Source organism: Brachyistius frenatus, unplaced genomic scaffold, assembly GCF_029030835.1.
Source record: "Brachyistius frenatus isolate BFR_SWC_R1_liver_20210118 unplaced genomic scaffold, ASM2903083v1 Contig_16, whole genome shotgun sequence".
In the NCBI taxonomy this organism is placed as follows: Eukaryota; Metazoa; Chordata; class Actinopteri; family Embiotocidae; genus Brachyistius; species Brachyistius frenatus.
In genome coordinates, this window is record NW_027210615.1 from 4,977,875 (window position 1) to 5,005,626 (window position 27,752).

A 27,752-nucleotide genomic window follows, 5' to 3' on the forward strand; every position below is an offset into this window, starting at 1 on the left:
CAAGTGTTAACCCTAACCCTAACTCTATGGTAATGCAGATGTTTTTTAATATCCTGTATACAAGCAAACAAAATTCAAATGAGCTTTCATGGACAACACATTGCTTCCATGCTAACTGAACACACTGAGTGGCATTTTTACACAACTCTTTTCCTGCAGTGAAAACTCTATCAGCTGTTGTGAGTAGAATAGTATTTTTGAACGTTTTTTTTTATTTTTTTTATACATTTAAAAGCAGTCATTGTATTTTAAATACTCAGTAAACTTTCCACTTGAGCAGGTTTTATTGGACCAATTAGACTGGTTGTGTTTCTCTGCCTTCACTGAATAGTTTCCTCTGCACACCTCTGCAGTTTTTTGTTTTTTGTTTTTTTTGTCCTGCTTTAGGCAGTGACCATAATGCATTGCAGTATTAGTGAAGTGCTCTTGGGTTTACTCATCACTTTCCATTAAGTGAAACAGTTTTTTTTTTTTTTTTATTTACTGTAAACTGAAGTAAACTGCATCTTCTTGCAGCAGGAATTATACATTTTTGAAATGCAATAGAGCAGAAAATTGGAGCTGAGCTACGTTTTAAAAAAATAGGACATTATTTGATATTGATACCCTGCAGTCACAAAACTCTGGCTGAGTACCAAACTTCAACACTTTTATTGCACTAACTGAAGTTCTTCAATACCATCCACTATAGAGAAAATGCCTCATTATTAGGTACCCGGTGTTGATCCCGACATCACGTCCACTCACAGTTTTGTTTTAAAACACATGACTTTTGCCACATTTACGCAGAAGTAACTCTCCCTAGGATCTATGAGCCAACACAGAATTTACCATGAATAAACACAACCTGGCTAGAATTGCACGCAAAGATAAAATCAGTCAATAAATCTAACATGAGAAACACCTTATTTCACTCTTTTCTGAGTCTGAGTCGTGTCCACTGCAGTGACTGCAGTCTTCTTTGTGCGAAGCCGGCTAGCTGAAAACCTATAAATAGCCTGCTTCGTGAGTGATTGAGGGAACATTTAAATTGTAGTATCTACCGATAGTCTGCATGTGAGGTGTTTAGGGGACATCTGTAAAAAATATAGTTGCACGGCAACTAAATTTGTATCAAGATTTTTTTAATGTCATTTTTTTTTGTTAAAATATCAAAAAAATCAAATTAAAGAACCCAGTTGAAGTCAATATATCACACCCCGCCATACAAAAAAACCTCACAGTGCATTTCATAATGATAAAACAGCCCACGTATTTCTAGCTGTGTCCAAATTTAACTTGCAGTTAAGTTAGTTTTATCAGTGAAAGATAAATGATTATTTGTAACCTCAAGCAGCGCATGTATTGTGTAATACACTTTTTGCATTGGTTTCAAACCGCCGTTGAACTCTTGACTTCTCGTGAGACTTCCGACAAAATAATTAAAAAGTTAAGTTCATAAGAAATTAAACACAACATTTCTCAATTTAATACACTCTGGTATTTTTGCTGCTGCATCCTCTGGATCTGGTGCGACCAATCAATTATGGTGCAGCAATGTTACCTAAATGTTAAAACTTGATTCCTGCTTGCAGCTCTCTGACATTTTAGCACGGGAGGGATAAACGTTTCAAAATATTCTGACCTAAAAGTGAAACAAGAGCGGAAGACACCGTACCTTACTAGGAGACGTGTTTGTCAGAGAGAAAAAGAGAACTCGGTTTCATATCTTTCGACTGCTTGTGGCTTGCAATTCAGAAAAGCGTATGGTTTCACTTTGAACTGTTTGCAATATTGTTATGTAATATTTTAACAGACCCTACAGCCAATCAGAGGAAGATTTTCTGAAGCCATTTCGGTCTTACTTATTGCTACGGCCTTTTACTATTTGAGCAATAAATAACAGATTGATTAATGGATAGAAGAGAAAGGAAGTGGGGTAGAAAATGCAGTGGAGAATATGAAAGCATACCTGTGTCTAATTTGTGTCTCCGCGACCACCGGGCCTTTCTTCTGTTCCCCAGAATCTTCTTCACTTGTCACTTTATCTTCCTGCCTTTTCTGCTCTGCCTTTTGTGTCTTTCCCTCTTCTCTCTTCTAATCACTCTTGTCCTCAATCCTCTGAATTTCCTCTCTGTGCTGACATCCTCCCTCTTTCACCTCCTCAGCTTCCTTTCTTCGCCTTTTCCTTCATCTGCTCTGCTTCCTCTCCTCTTCATCTCTCTCGCGGACCAAACAGTCCAATAACAGCTGGGGGAAATTATGCATGAAAACTCATCCGTCGCTCTCTTAATAATTATCCACTCATGCAATTAATTGACTTTCCTTTCCAGGAACTTTGTTTTCTGTCTCCTGGTTCTGCTTTTCTCTGTTCAATGCTGGCTTTCCTTTTTTGCTTCATTGTTTTTAGGTCTTTTATATATTGTTTTTTGGATACACAGAGATTGAAATTGTCACGGTTGAGACACCAAGGAGGAAATTTAGTTTTCTAAACTTTTAGTCCTGTCTGTCAATGAAATGTTGATTTATGTGTCTAAATGTTTCTTAGTTTAGAAAGCCCATGCTTTTTCACCCGCACATGATAACACATCCTTTACTTGTAGTAACTGAATTGATCTGAATTGATCTCATCCTATGAATTAACACAGAGACATCCTATTTCTTCAGAGTCCTTCCACCTCACAGTTATACACTTACATCAGCATCTTTTGTTGGAATCCTTTTACCTACTCTCCATCTTTGTGGCCATTACCATGAGTTCCTCAGACTGAGGGAGCATTAGTTCATGTATCTTTTCATAAAAGTAATGAAACGGATGACAGGTGGTACGGACTGCTAGCTTTTACTTGCTCACTAAAATGTGGCTACATCACGCTAAAGTCACGTTAAAAAACGATTGTCCAGTCGGCCTCTCACATGTTCCTGCATCGATTACAAGTCAGACATTTGTTTTTATTTTAAATGTGTCAAAATGAACATGAGAGGAAATTGTCTCATGAAACAGATGGTGCCTGATATCGGACCAGCAATTCAACTCTGGACAACAGAAAGGGAACGCTCTTGTTTTTTTGCATAAAAGCAGCAACTTAAAGAATCCGAGCCTGAACGTAAAATATGATCATCTTCACTCTCTTGTCTTCTCTCATGTAACACAACCTATGAACAAGTATTTTTCTCTGTTTCTTGTTCACTTCTCACTCACTCTCACTGGGTCTTTTTTTCTGACTGATGCTCTTCATCTCGTGGTGTAACGCAGTGTTGTCATACGTTAAGGGAGAAAAAAAGAAGTGCTTGTTTTCGGGCAGGTTATGTCCCTGTGAAAAGGCAGCAGAGTCATTGAAATCAAGAAATAAGATAGATGGAGGTATGAATCAATTTTGGGCTTCTAATACAACTAATCCAGTGAGGTTTCAGTGGAGGATCGTGTCCTTGTTCCGGCACTACTGATTATTACTGATGAGTTTTGTCAGTAATGGAGTTAGCAGTCACTCTGACTGCAGTGCTAACATAATTGGTCTTTCCAAATTTGGAGAAAAAAGTGGGTTGAGGGGAGAGATTTGGTGACACAATTGTAGTTCATGAACTACTTTAGATAGTGAGCTGAAAGCCAACATGTCAACAAGCTGGGAAGAAGCTTGTGCTAATCAGTCAGCACGGCGCTCCATGATTCACTTAATTTTATTATTTTACTTTACTTTCTTTGTTTGGGAGGACAAAAAAAAAACCTCACTTGAAGAAAGTTAACTGTTTGTTAACCTGCGTCAGTTATCAAACTCATTAGCTTGGTTGCCAACTGGGCTTTAAATTTCTAATTTATCAATCAAAAGATCCTCACTCACATCCACGCTTTAAAGTAATGTCCAGGCTTCTTTTTTTTTTTTTTAGGTGCATTTTATACTGTGGCAGTGAAGGGTCAAATAAATCTGGTGCAACATAGCTAATAGGTTCTGATAGCTTGATTGCTCAAAAGTCAGCTGTTTGCTCATGAGAAACGGTGCAGAAGTTCACCAAAGTCACATACAGTTAGTCCCCGTGAATGGATTCACTGGGAGTGACAGTTCCATTAAAATGAACTGATCTTACTGCTCAAGTTCACCTTTTTTTTTTAAATGCTGAACCTTTTAGCTTCTAGTTATCCTGTAGGGCTGTGATTAGTTAGTGATACAGTTCATTTAAAGGCAAATTAACACAATACAAATATCAAGACAGTCTCCATGACCAGTAAAAATAATTTCAAAGGTTTTTATGATGTTTAGTAGCACCGTCACTGCTTAATGTCAAACAGATGCATTGTACAATCATCAACCTGATTATTGACCCTCCTTCAGCCCTCACCTTCTTATTCTCTTCGGCCTTCTTTCTCTGTAGCTTTCGCCGAGCTTCAGACTGATATCCACGAGCTGACCCAGGAGCTAGACGGAGCTGGGATTCCCTTCCTGGACTATCGCACTTACGCAATGAGGGTCCTCTTCCCCGGGATTGAGGACCATCCTGTGCTCAAGGAGATGGAGGTACGGGTCAGTACACCACCGACCAAACTTCAAACTAAAAACAAACTAACAACAAAAAAATTCTGCTGCATTTGAGCCAAGAGCGAGGAGGCGGTACTAATGAACTAACACCGAACTTAGAAACATACCCCCGCCGCTTATAATGGAAGTAGTTGACCTCAGCAAGATGTTGCACTCAGATAGGTATTTTCTTAATGACAATAAATCTCCCTCTGGCTTTACTGCTTAATACTCTTTTGGCCATTATCCCATGACGGTTTTCATCAAGGGGCCGGACTCTCAAAAATTCTGAGACGTGAAACAAGAAGAAATGCAGACTCTGTTCACCTTACAGCAGTCACATAACCTATATTTGACATACTCTGTCTTGATGTATTCAGCTCATCTCAATGGATGCAAATGACTTTTCAAGAGCTTTAGTATCACCATTAGTCTGATCTCTTGGAAGAGACCCTCAACATGTAGCTGAATGATGTAGATGAAAAGAGCTTTAATGTAAGTATTGCTTAGAATTGACTGAAAATAAATGTTATATAAAGGACACAAGATAAAGAGAGATAAAAAAGAGAGAGGATGAGAGTGAGGAGGGAAAATAACTGTCAGGATTATGAGGATTGTTGCTTGCACTATACCATGCATCACTGTTTAGTTACTAGTCGTCCCAGTTCATGCAACCACCTTGCCAACACAGCTGAACGGAGATAGTGAGCCTGATTTATAAAGACGTTTTACCGCTGAGACCAAGGGAAGGAGAATTAATAGTATGTCAACATAAACTACTCTCCTCCACAGCTAAAAACCAGAGAGCCAAGTTTGCAATCAGCAGGATCATTAAGATGTAGAATCAGGAGCTGCTCCATTGACTTTGATTGGAGCGCTGACTTTTTGGAGTCAAGGAATAATTTGTTTGACCTTTTACGGCTTAATTTAATCGCTGTAATCCAGAAAGTGGATTTATATTCTTAGAAAAAAAGCCCTCTGGGTGGTCTCATAGCTGTCATTTGTGCCTCATTTTATTCGTTCTTAGTGATTCATCCTCAGTTATTTTTGAAAAAAGCTCATTGTGGCTTCAAGCAGACTATTAATCTTTAATTTAAATCTACACTTAATGCAAAATTGGATTAACAGTAGTTACAGTGATGACCAACAGGATGTAGCACTTCTTTTTATTTTGTTGTACTTTGTGACATCATTCATTCTAGGACTCATGTTTACCAGTGTTATTTTTGTCAGGTATGATCACCACACATTATTAAGTCTGTTTAACAAATCAAAATGATTTCCAGTCTCTTATTTAGATTTAATTATGGGTTCGCTTTCAACTTTCGTAAAGTAACAAATAACTAAAACTCAAACATTTAATTACATACAATTGTATTTTTATTGTCTGAGAGAAACGCTAATTAAAAAATATGAAATGTTGATCAAATAACAGATTTGGCCTACCTTAATCTTATTTTTCATTAAGTTCTGATGTTAAATTGATTCATCATGAAGCTTAAAATGCATGTCCAACAGTATTTTATCATTTGATATTGTGCCAGACTTCATTTTCATTCACAGTTCTTCGGCTGGTTGCAATTAAACATGCAAAGTGACAAAACACCACAAAATAAACAAAGACAGTGCACATGATACCACATAACACACACAGCCACATCACACACACCTCATCAGCGAGTGTGTGTGTGTTAACTTTTTAATTTTGGACACCCTAATTTGTATACACATTACACCATATGGCAACAAGATGAGCTGGATACATTTCCAAGAAAAGAGTCACCGCTCTCCTGTCGTACTACAGAAACACAGAGTTCCTACTACGTGATCACAGAGAGGTGTTTTACTGAGTCATGCTTCTTTCCCCTCAAATTATCTTTGGCTGAATTCAAACACCAGCTAGTGGAGCATCTTAATCAGACAACAACAATATGTTTCCTCATAGCCATTATGGAATTAACATTCATTTACTACAGCTGATATGATCTCCGGCAGTGAGGTTGGATAAGAGAGTTGCTGTCATCAGACCCAAACAAATCCAAGTCTTCTGCGGAACAAAAACCCGATGGGAACCCAGCACTTTAAGCAAAGCTAATCTATGAAGCTGTTCACCTTTCTCATGCAAAAGGAACATGGGCTAATGTTTTCAAATGCTTTGATTAGTTTTGATTATTTTGCTTTATGTGTCCTATCAGTATTAAAACCTTTTTTTTTTCTCTCACTTGAGAAAAGAGGCAAAACCAGTTTGACCAACGAGTTAGACCTGACTGTATGCATGTATTACCAAATGTGCGTATAGTAAATACACAGGAAAATAACATTAAAATAACTATTTTACATAAGTAAGATCCTGTGTGTCACATAAGGTACTTAATGTACTGCATGTTACAAAAATGAAATCTGTTACATTAAGTAACTAAATATCAACTTGACCCTGGCTCTCAAATGGACTCGAACACGAGCCTCCAAGGTTAACAGTCCTGCGTTTGTTGCGTTCAACTACCTGCTAGCGACTTGGATGCTATCTTTGTACTTGTCACATGACCTCTTTTGACCTTGGTCAGACTTGCGTGTACTTTTCACGCTTGGGCGAGGCCAAACGGGGCCCTGACACGTTATCCTCTAGTGGACTGACAGGCGTTTTACACGCTTCGATTTGAAACCGGACTGGTGGTTGTGGGGTTGTGTTGCGTTGAGGCCATCACTTGCATTCTTTGCTCCGACCGGACGGTTGTTTTTTCATGTATCAGCTGCACTACAAACTGATGCTGCAACTCACCAGACACACCAACACTGTCAGCAGTTTGTCTCCACATGTCGGGCTTCTTGCCTGCATCGGAGGATATTTGCATAGAGCTGAGGTTTTCTCAACTCTCCCCTGCAGTGTAGCACGGTGCTTTTTGAGTCTGTGGAGATGCAAAGCCAGCTCTCTTTTACTCTAAATGTTGCTGTCCCAGCTTTTTGAATCCGCACTTGTAAACAGCCCACAATTGGTCCTGCATGTCTAATTTTTAACATCCTGCTCTCTGCTAGTCACATTTAGGTTAAAGGGTACATTTTCTTAAACAGTTGCATGTCTAACTGATCAAGATCAAAGTCAAACTCCCAAAAGCACGAGTAGACTTTTCACTTTAGATCTTAAGCAGACATGAAGGTAAAGGGCGCTTACGTATTTTATTGTTATGTCTGGACTTCCTTCCTCTTCGCTCTGTATTTCCCCGAGGGGATGCTGGTGTAATCCAATGGCCGGGGTAAACCACTGCCCCTAGCTTTATTGCTCTGTGTGACTGTACTCTCCCCTAAGCTTGACAGGCACGCTACACGTGCACGCCGTGCACGCACATTCACAGTCTTGCGTATTTGTGAATGTGCCCTTCTTAAACCCGTCCTGGACATTTTTTTTGAGGCCTGTGCCTGTAAAGTATGCAGTCTCGATGCATCTCCGTCTTTCCGTCTCTCTCATCTCATTCTGAGAGGCAGTCTCTCTTTTCAAACACACATCACACTCAGTATCCACCCTGGAGGCCTCAGAATCTCATTTAGCACTTCAGAGAGAAGCACAGACACTTTATTAAGGTACATCGGAGGAGAGGAAGAATAGATGTTACAGTGGTCGGAAAAGATGACAACAGAAAGACAGTGTGAGCTGGATGTGTTGTGTGTTCGTGTGTGTATATAGAGTACGGAGGGACACACAAAGACAGAGACGAGGAGAAATTAAATTGAGAGAAAAAGCAATGATGTGTAACAGTCAACTATATGTGAGAAAGAGCGAATTAGAGCGGTGAGGAAGATGGAGCGACACACAGGCGTCTTTAGGGGGTTTAGTGTGTTGTTGATAAGTAGTGACAGGTGCCAGCCAGTGGAACAAGCAGGGTGCACCTCTGTCACCGACCCTGACACACACACACACACACACACACACACACACACACACACACACACACACACACACACACACACACACACACACACACACACACACACACACACACACACACACACACACACACACACACACACACACACACACACACACAGATCCACACACACAGTCCTGCTCTGCCTCAATGATTCTTTCCTCCTTACACTCCTCTCCATCTCTTCCTTCTCGGTTTGAATCTCTCTCATGCTGCGCTGGTTCAGGCCGGACTGATTAGACTTTAGACATTTTTAGAAAGTTCCTTGAACAGATAAAAAGACAGTTTCCAGTGACAGCGGGTTGTTGAAGCGTCAATAAAAGATTCAGTTCAAGGCTTGCATTTAATATAACCTCTTCAGCCAAGTAGTGAAAAGAGGAATGAAGATTAAACCCTTAAATCACAGACGAAGACCATATGAGAGTAAACAGTGTGCAACTTGGTCAAGACCCACAATTAAGATTCTTGTCTCATCGATATTACAACTGGATGATGCTTTGAGCCACGTACCCCCCGATGTCAAGATGACAATCGTGTCAAATTGTTTGCAAAAATCGTTTGAAGTGAAACACGCAGCACAGCAGGAGAGGGAATAGTCAATCAGTCTTAGCTTACTGTTTAACAAGCCAATCTCAGCTCATCATACGCTGAAAACAAATGTCTGCCTGCCGATGTGCTCAGAATCCCTCTAGTGAGTTTTATTATGTATACCGTGTCGATTTTTACACTGTATGATGTTTTTAGTATCAGGGAATTGGTTGTATTAGGTGTCCATAACTATTTAACCTGAAACTTTTTTGGTTGCGTGAGGTTTTTTGTTGCAGCTACTTTTGTTTTACTTCACAGAGCAAAGATCGAAGAAAAACAAGACGTCAACATCACACGTTAAAGACATTTAATTATGCTCTGGTTTCAATACTAAGCTGTGTCTGATATTGTTTTTTTTTTATTACAAAATGGTTAGCTAATTAAAAATGATCTATTTAAAATGCTCACTTCACAAGTTTAACTGCTGGACAAAACGGCGCCGTCTACCGACGCGTATGTGCACTGGATATAAGATGCTTTTATACCACATCAACAAGTTGTGATGTCACAAATTCATGCTCACGCGTAAACGTTTTAAACTGAGATTTTAGGTTGGCAACTTTCCCTTTCCTGCAGATTGATCTTTGAACTCTGCACTAACGATTTTTTTTTTTTTTTTTTTTTTTTTTAGTAAAGGGGCCACTTACTGTTAACTTCATCATTTAGTGACTTATTTATTTGGGAGTTCTGACAATTGGAAAAAAGGCTCATGACTTTGAAAAAAATGACACTCTTGAATAAATAATATGAATGTTTGTATACTTTATAGTCTGTGTAACTTCCATCTGTCGCTGTGTTTTCTTCAGGTCCAGGCAAATGTTGAGAAGGCACTCACACTGTTTGGCCAGCTGCTGACAAAGAAGCACTTCCTGTTGACATTCATACGAACCCTGGAGGCACAGAGGTGTCCATCTGTCTTTATTTGTTCATTCTTTTTATTTTAAGTATAAATTCTGTTTAGTATCTGCCATTTCTTAGAAAGGGAGTGGGGTTAAGGTAATTCAACATTACAGCTAGATGTGGCATACTGGGTACTATGTTTCAGACAACAACAAAAAAAGATGATTTGTCTTTAGAAGGTGCGCTTTTATTACCCATTTAATTGTCCAAACATGAAAGAGTGTGCTGTGCCTTGGATTAGGACAAAAAAAAGGCCTTTATTATATTTTAAATTTATAAATGGAGTAAAAACATTTTAGCAGCTCTAAAATTACCGTAAAGTACTTAGCAAAACGGTTTATTGCAAAACAGAGTTGGAACACCATGTAATTACGATTACAATGTATTAATATTTAAATGAATTGCTATGAAGTCAATGGTGCACATTTATTTTTGGAAACAGCTCCAGATGTGACACAACAAAAGCTGGGGGTAATATTTGTGAGGCTGTTGTGTTACTTTGTTTTAAAGTTGGAATATATTTCCAGGTCGTTCTCGATGCGGGACCGAGGCAACGTGGCGTCTCTGATCATGACAGCGTTGCAGGGAGAGATGGAGTACGCCACCGGAGTCCTGAAACAGCTGCTGTCTGACCTCATAGACAGAAACCTGGAGAGCAAAAACCATCCCAAGCTGCTGCTCAGGAGGTGAGCAAGACGAGGGGAGACGAGGAACAAATATAGACTCCACTGTCAAACATTTAGTGGACTCAGTTAATCTTTTTTTTTTTTTTTTTAGATAATTTTCAGACCCATTTCAAAACTTTTAAACACGAGTTGTTCTAATTTGACGTTTTTCAACCTGAAATGGGCTGAATGCGTGTGCTCCTGATTGTTCATGAAATCAAATTATTTTTCATCAAATTAATTTCCCTGTGAAGCAAGATTAGCATAACAGTAAACAACCCGCAATGTTTGGAGGTGAAAAGTCTGTCGTTTTTTGTGGTAGAAAACAAACATTGACTGAAATGGTGTTTTTAACAATGTTTTATATTTAAAGTAATTTTCTGAGGTTCAGTAAATGGTTTAAAAAAAAAAAAAAATCACCCTTATTGATGGTTATGCATAATGTAATAATAATATAATAGTATAATGGAGTTACAGACAAACATTAAGATGATAAAGGTGGGAAATGAGGGAGGATAAAATAAGATAAATAAACACAAACATAAGCACTAACGACTGTAGAGAAAGTAGGATGAAAGGAGACTTGACAGTAGTTCACAGGTTATTCACATTTTTGTCATAGTCACACAAAAAACAACGATACATACAAATAAAAACAAATTCAGGATTCAGTCAGCAAAATATCTCGACTGATACGTGAATTAAAAGAGTACAAGAGGAACTGCATAGCATTACATGTTTGTTTTTAATGAATATATGACTGAATGCAGTTGTGGTGTTATTCTGTGTTCCGCTCCCCTGAAAATCTATAACCACAACATGGATGCTGCAAAACTATATCACCCATCAATGAGTCAAGGATCCTCATTGTCTGTCACACATGATAAACACACGTACACAGATTTGTCTCACCCCAAGAAATGTGAAAGCAACATAAAGCTCTGATCTTCCAGGTGTTTGCAGATGGGGAAACATCTGCAGAGTTTTCTAAGGGGGATTTCTCGCCGACTCAGTTCCATTGTGACACATGGAAGAAATATCTCAGCAGTGATCGGGGCAAAGACCCAAATGTTTTGATCACTTGTATCCTGTGAACAAATCGTTTTTCGACATTTCCTCTGGAAATCAACAACTGCTTCTCAATTCAAAACAACCGAATTCTCAACAAACTTAATTTTTATTATTATTTTCACAATGATTACTAAATTCTGTAGATTGTTCAAAGAAACATCCTTTTTAATATATATTATTAGAAAATTATGGACCCAAAGACCCCCCAAAAAATGACAAGCAAATAGTTATTTTTTTTAATTATCATGTTGCTTATTATTATTATTTTTTAAATATATGTTGCTGTTGTTTTTCCTGTGCGTGTTAGAACGGAGTCTGTCGCTGAGAAGATGCTGACCAACTGGTTCACATTCCTCTTGTATAAGTTTCTCAAGGTAAGGCACCATCATTTATCTTGATTCAATATGTTTTCTGTCTGTTAAACACTGAATAATAGTCATCATCTAAAGTAGATTCATACAGTTTATACTGCTTGTGTGTTAGAGAACTGCGGTAACTGCCCCTGGCTTCTATTATTTCTCTATTGCATTTATCTCACTGTGATTATTAAAAGGCTTTTCCTGTTTGGCTGCATATTGTCTTGCCTTTGCAGTGCAGTACACATACAGAAGATCATCAAAGCCTCACAGCAGCAGGCTTTTTTTTTTCTCCTCCCAGCTTTTATAATATCTTTTTTTTTTTTTTTTGGTCCACAGATCCTCTCCCCTCTACTAATTTCCCTCTTGTAGCTGACACGTCCTCTTCGCTGATCTTCATGTCGTTCTTTTAGCTCACATCTTCTCTTCCTCTGATCTCGCTTTCATCTGTGTCATTTCTGTTGTCATTATTCCACTGTCACTCTCCTCTCTGCCTTAAGGTCACGTGCCTCACCGGGGGAGGGTTCACGGCATGTCGCTGGTGCTGTCCTCACACACCACCTCCCCCCTGTCCTCCCTGTCCTCCTTTGTCTCCTCTTCCTGTCTCTCACCATTACGGCGGCTGTTTAATGAAAGGAAGCAAGGAAATATTTTCTGATGTTTCTCTCTCCCTTCTCAGTGGTGTCCTCTTCTCCTCTCCACACTTTAATTACATATTGTAAGACTTGAAGTTGTCCTCATATGCCATTATAATCCTAATCACATTAAGACTGCAATGTGTTAATTAATATAGTCACGTAGTCAGCAGAAAATGTGGGGACTTTTTAGGGGGAAACTGTGTCAAAGATGGCATTAAACTGCGTCGCATTCTCTTGTTCTGATGATTATATCTGTATGCATAACTGGATTATAGTATATACATGTAAAGGGTCCTCACAGTGTGTCAAAATGCACCAAAATTGTAACTTACTTTCAACTAGAAAATACAAAATACACCGAATTCGTGACTCATGCTTTGCTGAATAATAGTTTCTACTGATTGTTAGCGATGCAGGAATCTGTACCGATTCCTCTCCCTGTGCAGCGAGAGCCATCATTATATCCTTAAAATGTAAATGTCAGCATACAATTAGGAAGCCTTAATGAAGCCAGTATGCGAAGTAAAGGCAAATTACGTGGACAAGCATGCAGCGGCCGAGCGACGAAGGCGGGAAGCCGAAGCGACAGCCTTAACACTGTAATGTGCGCTCGCTGCTGTCTCGTTAGCAGCTGCCCACCTAATTGGCCCAGATGTTAACGAGCTTCTTAAAGCGTATGGCGGTGGAAGGAGTGGCGGGGTGGGGAGGATGGGGGTGGGGGAGGGGGGGGGGGGGGGCTGAGGACGGGACCGGGTGAGAGGTGGGCACTGGAGGTAGTGAGGAGAGGGAAGATGAATAGAGTAGGACATGACAATTAGAAGTTAGGAAGAGGGAAAGGGAAGAAGAGCGTGAGGGGGAAGAAGAAAGTAGGAGTTAAAGGGGAAAAGGCTCATTAGTGTGAGTCATGTAAAAAGAGGACAGAAGAAGAGAGAAGATTCAATTAATGAAAAACAAGAGGTGACAGGTAGCATGAAGGCTTTTCATTGGACGGGATCGTTTGGAGAAAATGAAAAAGAATGAAGGAAAACATGTAAAAGAAAGTTGAAAAGTAAAGAACAATTGGTAATATCTGGAGATAGGTGGTCAATCAGAAAAAAGAGATGTAGTAGCAAATTATAAAAGACTCAGGAGTTTCAGGAAATGTGTTTAAATCGGTGCATTGAATATGTACTATATTTAGATTTGAAAGAAAGGTGAAACAGTTAAAAAATGAAAACAGGATGTTAGCGATATGAAATCATCATTATCACATACAGAAGCAAAAGCAGCTGCAGGGAGGACAGGCTGCAAACACAGTGTTTGAATACAGGAGAGAGAGAGAGAAGAAGAGCAGGAAGATGAAAAGAGAGTAAGGCGTTGAGGACGGGTGTTAAAGGGCGAGAGAAGGAAAGATTAAAGAAGGAACGTGTGTGTTAAAAAGAAAAAGTCAGTTTTTGAGTGTGCTTGAAGGTGAGACATACATTAGCACTTTTCCCTCTTCTTATCTAGACCTCATGCATCTCCAACAGACACACACACACACACACACACACACACACACACACACACACACACACACACACACACACACACACACACACACACACACACACACACACACACACACACACACACACACACACACACACACACACACACACACACACACACACAGTCTGAAGTATCTCCCTGAGCACCGCACGGTCGATCATTAAACTCTCGTCAGGACGAGTATTGGCCGTGATGTGTCCTCTCTCTCCCCTCTAAACTGCTGCTACTTCAGTTGGGAGTGTTTTCCTTGGACCCAAGTGATGACTAATGACACTATTGATTGGCAAGTGTCTTTGATGGAGGGGAGAGTGGGCAACATATTTATAACATCTGTGTCTGAGAGAGGACTGAAGAGATTTATATAACCCTGTTTTCAGTCCTCCTACAGAAAAGAGAGATGTTTACATAACACTGCTTTATCCTTCGCATTTTGAGAAGATTTTAAGGGTCGATGTCAAACATTTAATTTGATTGCTCCTTCACACTGATAGGATTTTTTTCTTTTAGATCACTTTAGGAGGGGAAGTAGAAAAATAGTAAGGGAGTGTGGAAGGATTTCAGACAGATATTCAATAGATCGACCAGAAAGAAGCGCTAGCTATGGAACATTTTTATGCCTCTGTGCCGGTGACAGCCGAAGAGAAGAGACCGAATTATGATGTCGTCTTGTCTTGTCTTCCGGCCGTCCATCTCATGCTCACAACCGCGGTATCTTAGTAACACCTCATGGGAATCTCTTTAAATTTGGCTAAAACGTTCACTTTGACTCAAGGATGAACTGATTAGGGTTTGGTGGTCGAAGGTCAGGGATACTGTCACTTCACATCCGTCCTTTCCGTCCGTCGATGTCAGAAATTCCATTATTAACAACTAAAGTGGAACATTTCTTCTATTAAACACAGTCGGGGAATATCTGATGGAGATTTCAGGATTTTTTTTAGGCACTAAACAGTTAAAGCCTTCCCATCCGTCTATTTAGCAAAGGACCATTCTGATGTTTTGTAAAACGAAAGAAAAGCAGTATATGTTAAGCCGTGTTCAGACCAAACGTGAAAAAGCAAATGTTAAATATTTTCAACTTGCGCATCCTTTCGCGTCTCCAGGCGCGATTTCGCAGGCATTCGCATCTTTGCATTGACTTTGTATGTCAATGATTCGTTTGTATGATTCGGTTATTATTTTGTCTGTTTGTACAGACATAATCTTGTTAGTCTTCTGAAAAATGAAACACACTTTCATTTCACTGTGTCGGTCTATTAAATAACTATTATTTCCTCACATACCTTGCAGGATGAATACACACTCGCAATTCCAAAAGTGTCTTCCCTTCAATCAATTTTTAAAGTACACACACACACAACACACGTTAAACACAGTCTGTTGATTAACCTTAGTCAGCAACACTTTGTGTAAATCAGGTGAACTGTAGTCTTACTGTACTGTACAGCACGCTGAGAAACTGCAATGATTCTGCACCTGATTGTAAAATAAGTCTTTAATAGTTTTGTCGTTTTCAGAGCAGCAAATGCTTTCATGAACTACCTCAAAATTGAATCAGTATGTTAATTAAATTCCGTATTTTAACACATTTTTACTGTATTTTCCCAACACAGCAGGACAGAGCCGCACTCGGAGATAGTTAGATAACTGATGGCAATAAAACTAAACACACTGAAGTTTAGGTATTTCTTTTATCTCTGCTTTTTGTCTGGAATTACTGGGTGGTTTCCCCTCCACCAACGATTACTCAAATAAACAAAAAAAATATGTGACAGGAAAATCACTCTTTGTTTGAACTGCACATAACTCATCTATTTGTGCTGTCTCTCTCACCAGGAGTGCGCCGGGGAGCCTCTGTTCATGCTTTACTGTGCCATCAAGCAGCAGATGGAGAAGGGACCCATCGACGCCATCACGGGAGAAGCCCGCTACTCTCTCAGTGAGGACAAGCTCATCAGGCAACAGATTGACTACAAAACACTGGTCAGTAAACTCACTGTGTCTTCTGGCTTGATGCGTCTGCTTCGGTCTGAATCACTTGACGAGTTGTTAAGCTTTAGTCACATTTGACAGAGATGAAAATTTAAAAACTCCTAATCAGCTGTCGAAATGTGGGCGACACTGTTTCCTTAATTAGTCAGGAGTCTGCTGTGTGTGTGTGTGTGTGTGTGGGGGGGGGGGGGTTCTTGAGTGGGAAACATGGAGCTTCAGCATCGGTTGTGTTTGGAGGGAGACTGAGACCTGGCCTGGAATTGGCCCGTCTACTGCCTGGTTTCCACCACATTGTTTCTCCAAACAAAGCACTTCAGGTTTGGACTGGAAACATGCAGACAAACCTACTTGTCAGCAGGATCTGACACAGTTGTTTTGGTCTGCACCCAAGTGTGAATGCAGAGTTATTATGAACCAAAACAGTCTAAACAGATAGGGAAAATGTCCAGCTTTTAAAATAGCTGCTGCAAACAAAGTACGTGTGAAAATGCTGTCAAGTACATTCAAATGCACCTCAACAGCCATTCAAACATCTCGCGAGTTGGCAGAGTCCTCGCAGTCTCCCTGATTAAGCCGAACTTCTCTTGTCTGTTTCCATTTCCCTTTGTTTCCTCCTGCTACTCTGCCAGACGCTGCACTGTGTAAACCCCGAGAATGAGAACGCCCCCGAGGTGACGGTCAAGTGTTTGAACTGTGACACCATCACTCAGGTCAAAGAGAAGCTGCTGGACGCTGTGTACAAAGGCAGCCCCTACTCCCAAAGGCCAAAGGCTTCTGATATGGACCTGGGTAAGACATCCAGTTCTGTACGTGCTGTGCATGCTTATTAATATGTAATGAATTGCACAGGTGTACTTAAAGTGGCCAAGGGGGCTCATTGCACTGCAGCTTAACACTAGTTTGGCATGAACATTCCTCCCTCACGTATTCAGCAATGCCTTGGGGCCAGCAAAATAAATCCTGTAAACACAAACTTGATATAAAATCAACTTATGAAGTTATTGTGATTGCATGTGTCAGCAAACTGTTAACTGTTAGCAGATTCAAAGTTTGTCATTTGAACTTGTGTTTCTGGCCACATGAAGAATCGTGTTTATTCTCTTCGCCTGAGGGAAATATCTAGTCAGCACTGGGAACATTGGCTTGAAACACATCCTTGACCCTGTATGGGGAAAAACAAATGTCACTCGCCATTGACTTTAATGTAAAATAGCAGGACAAAACCAAACCATTAGAAAAGCACCAGAATTAAATTAGTTTAAAAGTGACCCAAAGACACAATGGAGTAAATACATGTCCATTCTGCCTGCATAGAGGGTGCGAGACACAGCGAGAACATTCATTTTGTCCATCTTTAGTCATCTGTCCCTTCAGTTTTATGGCATCACGCCGGTGCAATAACACCACTCAGTGGTGATATCTGACTGCATGAGCTTCATTCAACCTCTTTTCCCTCTTCTTGAAGAATGGCGTCAAGGTCGGATGGCCAGAATCATCCTGCAGGATGAAGACGTCACAACGAAGATCGACAATGACTGGAAGAGACTCAACACACTGGCTCACTATCAGGTACGAAACAAGCCCATGCATTGACAGACAAGTGAGAGTCGGCTCCCGAGACTGATTCATACAGCGAGTACGTCGGCGTGTGCTCTTTGTTGTGCAGGTAACAGATGGCTCTGTGATCGCCCTGGTGCCAAAGCAGAACTCTGCCTATAACATCTCCAACTCCTCCACCTTCACCAAGAGCCTCAGCAGATACGGTACGGCTCCACTTCATCCCATTTAAATCATTCCGTCGATGATTCCCATCCCTCTAACCGCCTCCCCTCCCCCACACCTGCCGACGCTCTTTCATTCACTCTTTGCCTTTGTTTGTCGAGGCCATGATCGGGCCTTTTTTTTTCTTTTTTTTTTTTTTTCCCCCATCTGAGTGAATGGCAATCCTTTTTATCCACTGCCATCAGCCCAGGCCAAGGCTATTTCATGGCCATTTCCAAGCAGTCCATAAATGACAGGCATTAAAATAGACACCTCCATCCCCAGCTGACAGAGCCAAAGAGAGAGAGAGAGAGAGAGACAGAAAGGAGACATAACAGCCAGATAGACAGAGGCCCAGCGCCACTATGGTATTTACCACCGGAACATTAAACTATTTAGAAGATAAATTACTCTGGACCCTCATCTGATACTGAATGGGTATTAACCCTCATGCATGCACGGCTGCTATCATTGCTACTGATCTGCTTTAGATCCAAGGCAATGTAGCTTTTCTCCAAAACCATCCGGGTAGTACCGGTAGGGTAAAGTTTAGGTTGGAATTTGTTTCTTTTCGTCAGTGTGTAGTTTGAAAATTGCCCTAAAATTATTATTTAAAAAAAAATCTATATAATGATTGTGGTAGAAAAGAGGAGACCTCTCGTTTTTACTCTAATCTCATCATTGGGCACTTAAGGGAAGAAGATATGAGCTGTGAACACGACATTAACATATCATATGGTATCTTCATATTGAAAATGTGAAGTAGTGGCAAACATCTGAATGAGTGCAGCACACAACACCTGCACTGAATGAATACACGATTATAGTGAAGAGAGATGTTGAAATTTACATTCTGAAATTGGAGCTTTCCTTTTACCGAGTCATCTCATGTTATAATTCACTGAAAATTTGTTCATGAGAAAAAAAATGTGTTTGAATGTTGTTTTTTTAAACTCGTGTGTGTGTGTGTGTGTGTGTGTGCGTGTGTTCGTGAACGGCTGTGTGCGTGAACAAGAAGTGTTATTGAGCAGGCAAAAATGTCGGCCACGGATGGTCATGATGAGGTTGGAATCAAAGCCATTCAGCACCCGGCTGGCAGAAGGATCAGCAGCACCAGATACACCCCCAATCAGCCTCTCTCGCCTTTCTATCTCGTGCTCTCCCATTACTCTCCATTTCACCCCCTCTCTCTCCTGACTCCTCCTGACCTTTCGGTCCCTCTGCCCATTTAGCTCGCCCGCCCCCTTTTTCATGTCATCTCCCCCACATTTACTTCTCCCCTCTCCTCTCATCGAGTCGCCACTCTGTCCTCTCACCCGGCACTAAAGGGGGTTGCAACATGCATCAGCATCTCTCTCTTGTTGTCTCTCTCCTGCTCGTTCCTGCTTTCTACCCCAGAGGCAGCAGCTACTGAGCAGATAATCATCTCCCCCTGTGCACCTCTCCTCCCTAGTGCCTTCAACCCCTAAATGGAACAGTTGCTGATATCTCCTTGCTTCTCTCTAATCAGCTTTGACACTCACACCATAAATAATGAAACAGACACAAATGATGGAGAAAAGGGGTGGGTGAGAAATATTAAAGAGATACTTTGTGTTTAGGGGGATTTTAAATGGAAAATTTGCCCTTGTTTGTTCTCAGGAATCACGTGGTTTCTAAAGCGAGCTGACATAATTCTTTCTAATTTAATTTTTTTTTTTTTTTTTTCATTTAGAGAGCATGCTGAGGACAGCCAGCAGTCCGGATAGCTTACGATCCCGAACGCCCATGATCACGCCTGACCTGGAGAGTGGAACCAAACTGTGGCATCTGGTGAAGAACCACGACCACTCAGACCAGAGGGAGGGCGACCGAGGCAGCAAGATGGTCTCTGAGATCTACCTGACCAGGCTGCTCGCTACGAAAGTAAGACCCAGAGGACTAAACTACACCGCAGTTTTTTATAACCTGTCAGTGCAGAAAAACTTCTCAAACAATACTTAAAACTATCGAGGGGACACTAAAACTCAGACTGGGGGAATGTTTTCTGCATTATCATCCCTTCAAGGCAGCGTGATCCACCTCACCTATTTAATGGCAGAGAAAAACTTTGAATTCAGAGTCTCCGCAGATCTTTGAGGGGTCTTAAAATATATTAAATATTTTAAATCGGAGGGTGTTAACGATCCTAAGCCAGATACATGTATACACATTAGCATTTGCATCCAAAGCATACAGTCAGAGTGACAGTAGGTGCATTAAGTAACACAAAGTACAGCAAATGAGAGACCACACATGAAATGGTTGGGAAGGAGATTTTCTGACTCACGTAACCTCATAACCTAATGCATGAAAGGAAAGGAAACTAGACTTAAACAATATGGTGATGTTCTGGGCATGTTATAAAGAGTACTAGAGTAAAACAGGAGACATTATGCAGCCTGTGTAGACAGATGGATTAATTAAAAAGAGGAGTTGAACTGTTCCATCAGAAAAGACTGAGACACACAGCTGCACAGAAGGATTGGTTGGGATCACCAGGAGTTCAGTCTTATTGGAGACTTAACGGAGCAGTCCATCATTTATTCTAAGATGTTATTGGTTAGTCTGAGATCTGACAGTGGAGACAGTCTGGTCATCTGGTGGGAAGGATGGATAGTGTCAGGTATCATCAGCGTAGTCATGGTAAGAAAAACTGTGAGCAGATGATCAGGTACTCATCCTTGTGGTACCGCCAGTGGATGGAAAAAAGGACAGTTGGACTTCTCTCCTTGCTGTGCACTGATAGAAATGCAGTTTCAGTGGTTGGTTTGGTTTTCAGAAAACCAATGCATTTATATATAATAGGTATTTCTAGTAATTCAGTAATTACAGGTATTTTCTGTAATTCACACCTTGATAGGTTTAAGAGGTTTTTTTTTTCCCTGCGTCAATATGATCTGAGCCTTTTTAAGAATTGTAGGGATTCTAAATGAAACCAGTGAAGCACTAAGTTGTGATTGTTTGAAAGAGAATGTGTTCTTTATTGTTGATGAGGCGAGAGAAATTTGCTAAACTAAATTGGTCACCAATATACATAACACAAACACAAGAGTAAACAGACTGCCTACATCTTGGATTCTTGCAGTAGAAGCCGGCCTTGCTGTCTTTCCTTCCCTCTTTCAGTGTCTCTCAGTTCACCATCTCTTCCCTAATTGTGAGAGGGGGATGAAAATATAGCAATGGGCAGCAGTTACAAGGGAGCCGGCTTTTCAATTTCCACGGGTAATAAGAAAAAAACAGATTAATAAAAGGTGGACTTGTGGTGCAGAGAGCAGGGAGGCCGATACAGGAGGTGTCAGGAGACAGGTAATTTGTTGAGGGATTGAAGATTTGGTCAGGCACGATGAAAAAAAAAACAGAGCGGCAAATGCAATTGAGAAGCTCATCTTGTCCTTGTCTCTCCGTGGCTGTTTCTCTGAGCTCGTCGGCCCGGGCGTCTTGTCTATGCAGATCGCGATACTTTCATCCGTGTCTGGGACAGAAATTATTCCTGTTCCAATTCGCAGCGGCTGATGAAAAATGATCACCAAACATTTTTTCCCTGTTAGATTGTGCCAGATGGAGAAGTCAGGGAAACAAATGTGTTGTTAGGAAAATTAATTTTTTTTAGCTACATCTGATGTACAATTATGTTGAAGCATTGTCATTGGAGGACGGCACCATCCAAATCCGAGGGCTGGTGTTCCTGTTTGTGATTCTGCAGAGCTCAGCGGGTATAAGCGCGTCACCGAGTTATCGCCGTGATACCCACTGGGGCCATTCATACTAAACATGCACACATTTACAGCCCATTCAGGCGCTGTGGATTCAAGTGGTTGGAAACAGTGCACTACATTCTGTCGCACAAAGCAGTGGGACTATTGTTACTGTTCCTCTCTGAGATTTCACATGATGCCCTTCTCTCCTGATTAATAGGTTGATTTGAAAATGAAGGATATGGGATTTCAGAGCTCTATATCTTAATGGGGTTGTGGGTAGATTGACCCTCAGTGGCAGTACAAAAATAATCAACACATAAATATATGATTACTTCAAAACAATCAAAGACACAACCCAAACAACAACAACAAAAAAATGGTCAGGGTGATTATTATAGTGAAGTCAACAGCAGTGGTAACATGTTAAAAAACCTGTCAGAAATGAGAACCCAGCTCATACTCATATATAATAACATACAATGTTTATATCAAAGACCTTTTGGCACAAGTTATTTAACCCCTACTGCACAGCATTGCTCTCAGGCAATGGAACGTTTTTTTCAGCCCCATGTCCAGTACATGTTCCTTTAAATGGTCCAAAAGGTTTTAGATAATGTTCCAATAAGGTGTAGGAGTCACCATCAAGCATCATCTGAAGGCGGGACATCCTTTTCTGACACATGGTCACAGGAGCACACGATGTAAGAAGGTAACATTCGGGGATCCAAATAAAAAATACTACTAACTCCAAATAAAAAACATATTTGTGCGTATAAAGGTGTAAAGAAAGCTTTTGTCAGGTTTTATGAAGTTTTATTCATATAGCATTTTCAGAAATCCAAGTTTTTCTTTCCGTTGCCCCTGGGCATTGTTGTGCCACAAGGGTACTTTTTAACAAAGGGTTTGCTGACAACGTGTTTGGATGTTATCACATACTATTACATGTATTTGTACAGAATACATGCACTAAATATACTTGTTATTATATATATATATATATATATTAATTTAAATTAACTTATTTTACAGCAATTACAGTTGAGGATTGGAAAAGAGAAAAATGTGTGAGCACAAGTGAAAAAAACAGGGTTTTAGTTTCCTAAAGCAGACTGCACTCAAATTATGGGTCAAATATCAAAACGAGGCTCATGTGTTTAACGTTATTATTGAATTCAATATGGAAAAATCTCTTGCCTCACGTTTCATCTTCGGGTCTCTGTGTGAGCTTTTTCCTGCTGCTCTGAGCCTCTTTACGTCTTAGGTTTCTTGCTGTTAAAAGGGATTTTTTTTTCTTCCTTTCAGCTGTCTTAAGGTTTTATGCTGCTAAAGGGAGTGCTTCCCTTCCAGCTGTCTGAGTTTGTCTGATGTGGGAATTGTTAAATTGTTGTGGTCCCATCTAAAGTGCCCTGAGATGCCTCATGTTTTGATTTGTTGCTACATAAACAAAAAAAAAAATGGAATCTGCATACTCTGCTCCACCCTTCCAGCGTCTAGGCTGCGGGGTCCTGTCCGAACTCCACCAAACCACCAAAATTGATGAGTGAAACTATCACGACTTAAATACATTCTTATTCACTCCTAATGAGCGCTCCTTTATTGAACTGTGGTTATTCTTGTTGTGTTTTCATCAGCATTGGAAACTTTGTACATGTTTTTATAGACAGTTCCTGGGTGTCCAGGAACACCATAAGTGATGTGCAAAAAGTGCAATGTCCATCTCTGTTTTACAGCAGAGAAGAACTGCTTTTTTAAGGTTTCACATGGAGGGAAATCTCATTTAAATGAAGTACATATGACATGACCCGCTCTGTGATGCAAACACATGTCTGTATGAAATCCAGTACGTGAAAATGTTTCAAGTGTTTTTACTTCTTTTGTTTTATGATATACTGTCAGTTTGTAAAGATTTTGTGATTTTGGTACCCTCTGAAAATGATTTTATGATCTATAAATTCATACATTTCTCTGTGATTTGGTAGCATTGTCGCACAATGTTGCCCTTAGGCAATGAAATAATAGTTCTGACTGGGTGGGGGGTGGGGTCCCAAAAATACAAATAAAATATTTTTATTTTTAAAATGTCCCAAAATGAACCAATAAATGAAGCAGAATAATTTGTATCATGTGCACTCAAAATGTTTGCAGTAGAAAGTTAAGGTTCAAAATGCAATTTATTTATAAGAGCGTTACAGAAATGACAAACAAACACCCATCGTACTCAACCGAAGCTGATTACCAAAACACAGCTAAAAGCTACACAAAACTAAATTTCACATCAAAACTGTTAATAAACAAAGATGAATGAAAGCCAACTAGGATTACAACTAGATTAAAATCACAGTTCCTTACCTCTTTTTTTTTTTTTTTTTTTTCCTCTGCCCTCATTCTTCCATTCAGGGTACATTACAGAAGTTTGTGGACGACCTGTTTGAGACCATCTTCAGCACAGCCCACAGAGGCAGCGCGCTGCCGCTGGCTATCAAGTACATGTTCGACTTCCTGGACGAGCAGGCCGACAAACACTCCATCACAGACTACGACGTGCGACATACCTGGAAGAGCAACTGGTAAGTCGGAGAGTTAATGTCTTCTAACCTGCGGTCACTGAAAAATGAATTAACACGGATGGTGCAGTGTTATCGAAACTGGATGCAGACTTATGAGATGGAAGCTCATTCTGGGAAGTGAAATTTCAACTCCAGCACTCAAGAGATCTTCAGGTGTCTTCAGTTTTGGTCCTCATGACATTTGCATTGAAGTCTCTGGAAGTGACTGACTGCAATGGAAATGGCCATTAAAAGAGTATTCAAATGGCCAAAAGGATGTAGTTTTAAATGTTAGTGTTACAGCATGTAGCCCATCTGCAAACAACAGTGAACAACATTGTACAAGCAACCCTGTAGGCATTAAATTAAATCAATAAATACAAGTCTGCAAAATGGACAGAAAATTAAAAGAGATGCTGTGTCGGATGTTTAGTTATGATTTACTGCTCGATCTAATAACATCTTCAGAGTAGCACTGCAAAATGTTTGTTCATACATTATTTATGAACATTTATTTCATTTACGTGTATTTTCCTGTATTTGCACAGCATTTATAAAGTTCTGGCCAAATGTATTTTGCAGCAGACAGCTACCTCATTGCGTGAAGGCTGCGGTTCATACTGAGCAAGACTAAAATAAAGACAATATAAGCCAGTAAAACAAGACAGCCTTAATGTACACACTGGACTGATGCATTTTCTCTTCCTCTCTGTAGTCTTCCTCTACGGTTCTGGGTGAATGTGATCAAGAACCCCCAGTTTGTATTTGACATCCATAAGAACAGTATCACGGACGCCTGTCTGTCTGTGGTGGCGCAGACCTTCATGGACTCCTGTTCCACGTCCGAACACAAACTGGGAAAAGACTCGCCTTCAAATAAGCTTCTCTACGCTAAAGACATCCCCAACTACAAGAACTGGGTAGAGAGGTAAGACGAACCACAACAAACCGACATTCAAATCGAGTACATGAAAAAAAACATTTATGTGGATGGCTGGAGAGTGAAAGAAAAATGAGGAGGGGTGTTAATTTGACAGTTAATTACACTATTAAACTACTGAGCTAAAAGCAGCTGTAAGATTATAACAACATTACAGGTTTATCTGCTGCTGGCGTTTAAAACACAAACTCATGCTGTAATTACAGCTGTGTTGCTCCCGGCTTATAAACATAAATACAGAACATACAGAGTGTAGAGGGTAACAGTGATGCCAGCTTCACGCGAATCCACTTCCAACGCAAAAATGTCCTTTACTTTAGTTTGTTTAAGTAACAAGTGAAGACAGAAAACACAGAGGTGCAGGAAGGATTTATAGCAGCTGTTTGCCTTCTCATTTTAAAAAGGGAGGCTCTCAGAAAAATGTCCTCTGGTTCACCCTTCATCTTTTATTCAGCTCCAGAATGTTTAACTAAACTCAAGATAAGTGAATGCACCACCAGCTCTTGCTACAGTTATTGTTTCTACTTTTGGGGAAGAGTCCAATAGGCTCTAAGTTGCTTTTTTTAGGCTGCTTCTTACCGGACTCTTTGTTTTGCAGTGTGCGTTGCAGCTCCTCCGTCAGCATGTGGAGATGATGTGTGACATGATGAATTAGTCATGATTTTTTTTGTTAGCCAGATTTACAGTTTATCAACTGCTGCTGGTTAAAAATCATGTATACTAATTAAACTACGTTAGTTAAAAAGTAAATGACGTGTTCCTCATGCAGCCTCTTCCAGCTTCCAGAGAGCATTGGGCAGCAGTGTGAGATAAGGATTTATACTTGAGCGTTAACTGGATTCAGCTGAACTTTGTTTTTATTATGCCTCCTAACCAACACTGTATCCCAGCCTGCCCTGCTGCAGGAAACCTTGAGGTAGCCGATATATTGATCCTGCACACAGGTCCGGGTAAAGCTCAGTATTGGGATGTATTCTAAATATTCTGTGTTGTTTCCGGCATCGATTTCAACTGACTTTTTTGCTCCTTCGATGCAGCCAACAACACGAGTCGATAAATATTAAGGTTGGTGTTTCCCTGACAGACTGAACCTCAACAACTTCTCCTCCCAACATTCTCTTTTCTTTTATACCCAACATAATAAAGTGGTGAAAATCAATCTGCTTTTGTATAAGGAGCTGCTAAATATATAATTATTTCAGCCACTGAATGAGGCTGAAATCAGGAACAACTGTCTGAAACTTTCTCGAGTTTTGAAAAGTGAAGGCAATGTAGAAGGGCCTTAAAGTGCAGTACCAACACAGGCCACTAGGAGCTGACCCCAATAAACCTGTGCCTCCAATAGACTCCTAATCAAAAACCATCAACTTTTCACTTGGAATATAAAGTCAATACGCTTTTTCACGTAATTTTTGCAAAAGTCTCTCCTTCTGATCAGGTTCTGGTTGTTCTTCCAAAAATAATTCTATAATTAATTCGGTGTTTGGCCTCAAAGAGAGGAATGCGTGTCTGATTTGATTGACATGCTTGGGGTACAGTCCGGTTTCAGGAATGGGTGGTTGGGTGTATTGTCCTCTGGTTCTTAGTGAGATCCACCCCTCGCGTCATCCCAGCTGGTCCAAATATGGTCACTTCTGGCTCAAAAAAAACAAAATGGTGCCAGCCAACAAACCAATGGGTGACATCACGGTGGGTTGCCACTTGGTCAGGCACCAGCCGTGAGACCTAAACCAGAGATGACTGAGTCACAGAAGCAGGTGTGCATCTCTAAATGCTTTTACTTCTCGCTGCTGCTCTCCCCCCTCCCCACCCCTCCATCTCCTTTTTGAAAAGTCAAATTATGCAATACAATACAATATGTTAGAAGACATAGCCATTTGTCCTGTCAAAGTGTCCCGTTACAAGACAAAGGAAACATCAGCTAAATAGTGTGCATGGAAATCTGTATGAATCTGTATGAATCCCCCGGTGAGGAGCCCGACCAGCAGCTGCTGCGTGCGTCCAGAATATTTGATAACGGTTTGGTAGAGGTTTGGAGGGAATGCAAATGGCGCGATGAGTAAAACTCTTCCTGACTTCTCTTCCAGGTATTACTCCGATATCTCCCGCATGCCAGCCATCAGCGATCAGGACATGAGTGCCTACCTAGCAGAGCAGTCCCGCCTGCACCTCAGCCAGTTCAACAGCATGTCTGCGCTGCACGAGATCTACTCGTACATCATCAAATACAAAGACGAGGTGAGCTCCCGCTGCACATCAGAGAGAACGAACAGTAGAATTATCTGGTAGAGGGGTGGGCTGGGTCTCTCCATCCCTTTACTTGTCTTGACTAATACCATGAAGTCATTTTAATTCAATTACGCTGATAACCAGTCCACATCAGTACAGGCTGGAAGGTATTACCACCATTAGGATGCACATTAGGGCATGAGCTCAACACAAATTTGAACTTATTGGAGCTTAACTAAATTCATGTATTTTTTTTTTTCCAAAGACCTGCACATACAGTTTCCTACAGATGCTGCAGCTCAATTAAAATTGAAAATGTGTGTACAAACCAAGAAGCTCTTAAAGGAGCAGTGTGTCATTTGAAGAAACGCTTATTTCGCTGTGTTGTTCAGAGTTAGATGAGAAGA

At 40.5% G+C, this 27,752-nt stretch overlaps 1 protein-coding gene across 2 annotated transcripts in view; it reads left to right on the forward strand.

Moving 5' to 3' along the window:
* plxna1a (plexin A1a) overlaps nt 1-27,752 on the forward strand; it is a 262,803-nt gene that overhangs the window by 227,334 nt on the left and 7,717 nt on the right. Inside the window, exons 21-32 of one of the 2 annotated variants that reach the window (XM_069694062.1) lie at nt 4,348-4,496; nt 9,805-9,902; nt 10,426-10,584; nt 11,942-12,008; nt 15,995-16,141; nt 16,780-16,939; nt 17,616-17,719; nt 17,817-17,913; nt 19,626-19,816; nt 24,028-24,197; nt 24,892-25,104; nt 27,204-27,354. In XM_069694062.1, coding sequence (XP_069550163.1) covers nt 4,348-4,496; nt 9,805-9,902; nt 10,426-10,584; nt 11,942-12,008; nt 15,995-16,141; nt 16,780-16,939; nt 17,616-17,719; nt 17,817-17,913; nt 19,626-19,816; nt 24,028-24,197; nt 24,892-25,104; nt 27,204-27,354 — 1,706 coding nt within the window. The remainder of the gene's footprint in view (nt 1-4,347; nt 4,497-9,804; nt 9,903-10,425; nt 10,585-11,941; nt 12,009-15,994; nt 16,142-16,779; nt 16,940-17,615; nt 17,720-17,816; nt 17,914-19,625; nt 19,817-24,027; nt 24,198-24,891; nt 25,105-27,203; nt 27,355-27,752) is intronic. The other variant, XM_069694063.1, reaches the window with a different exon arrangement.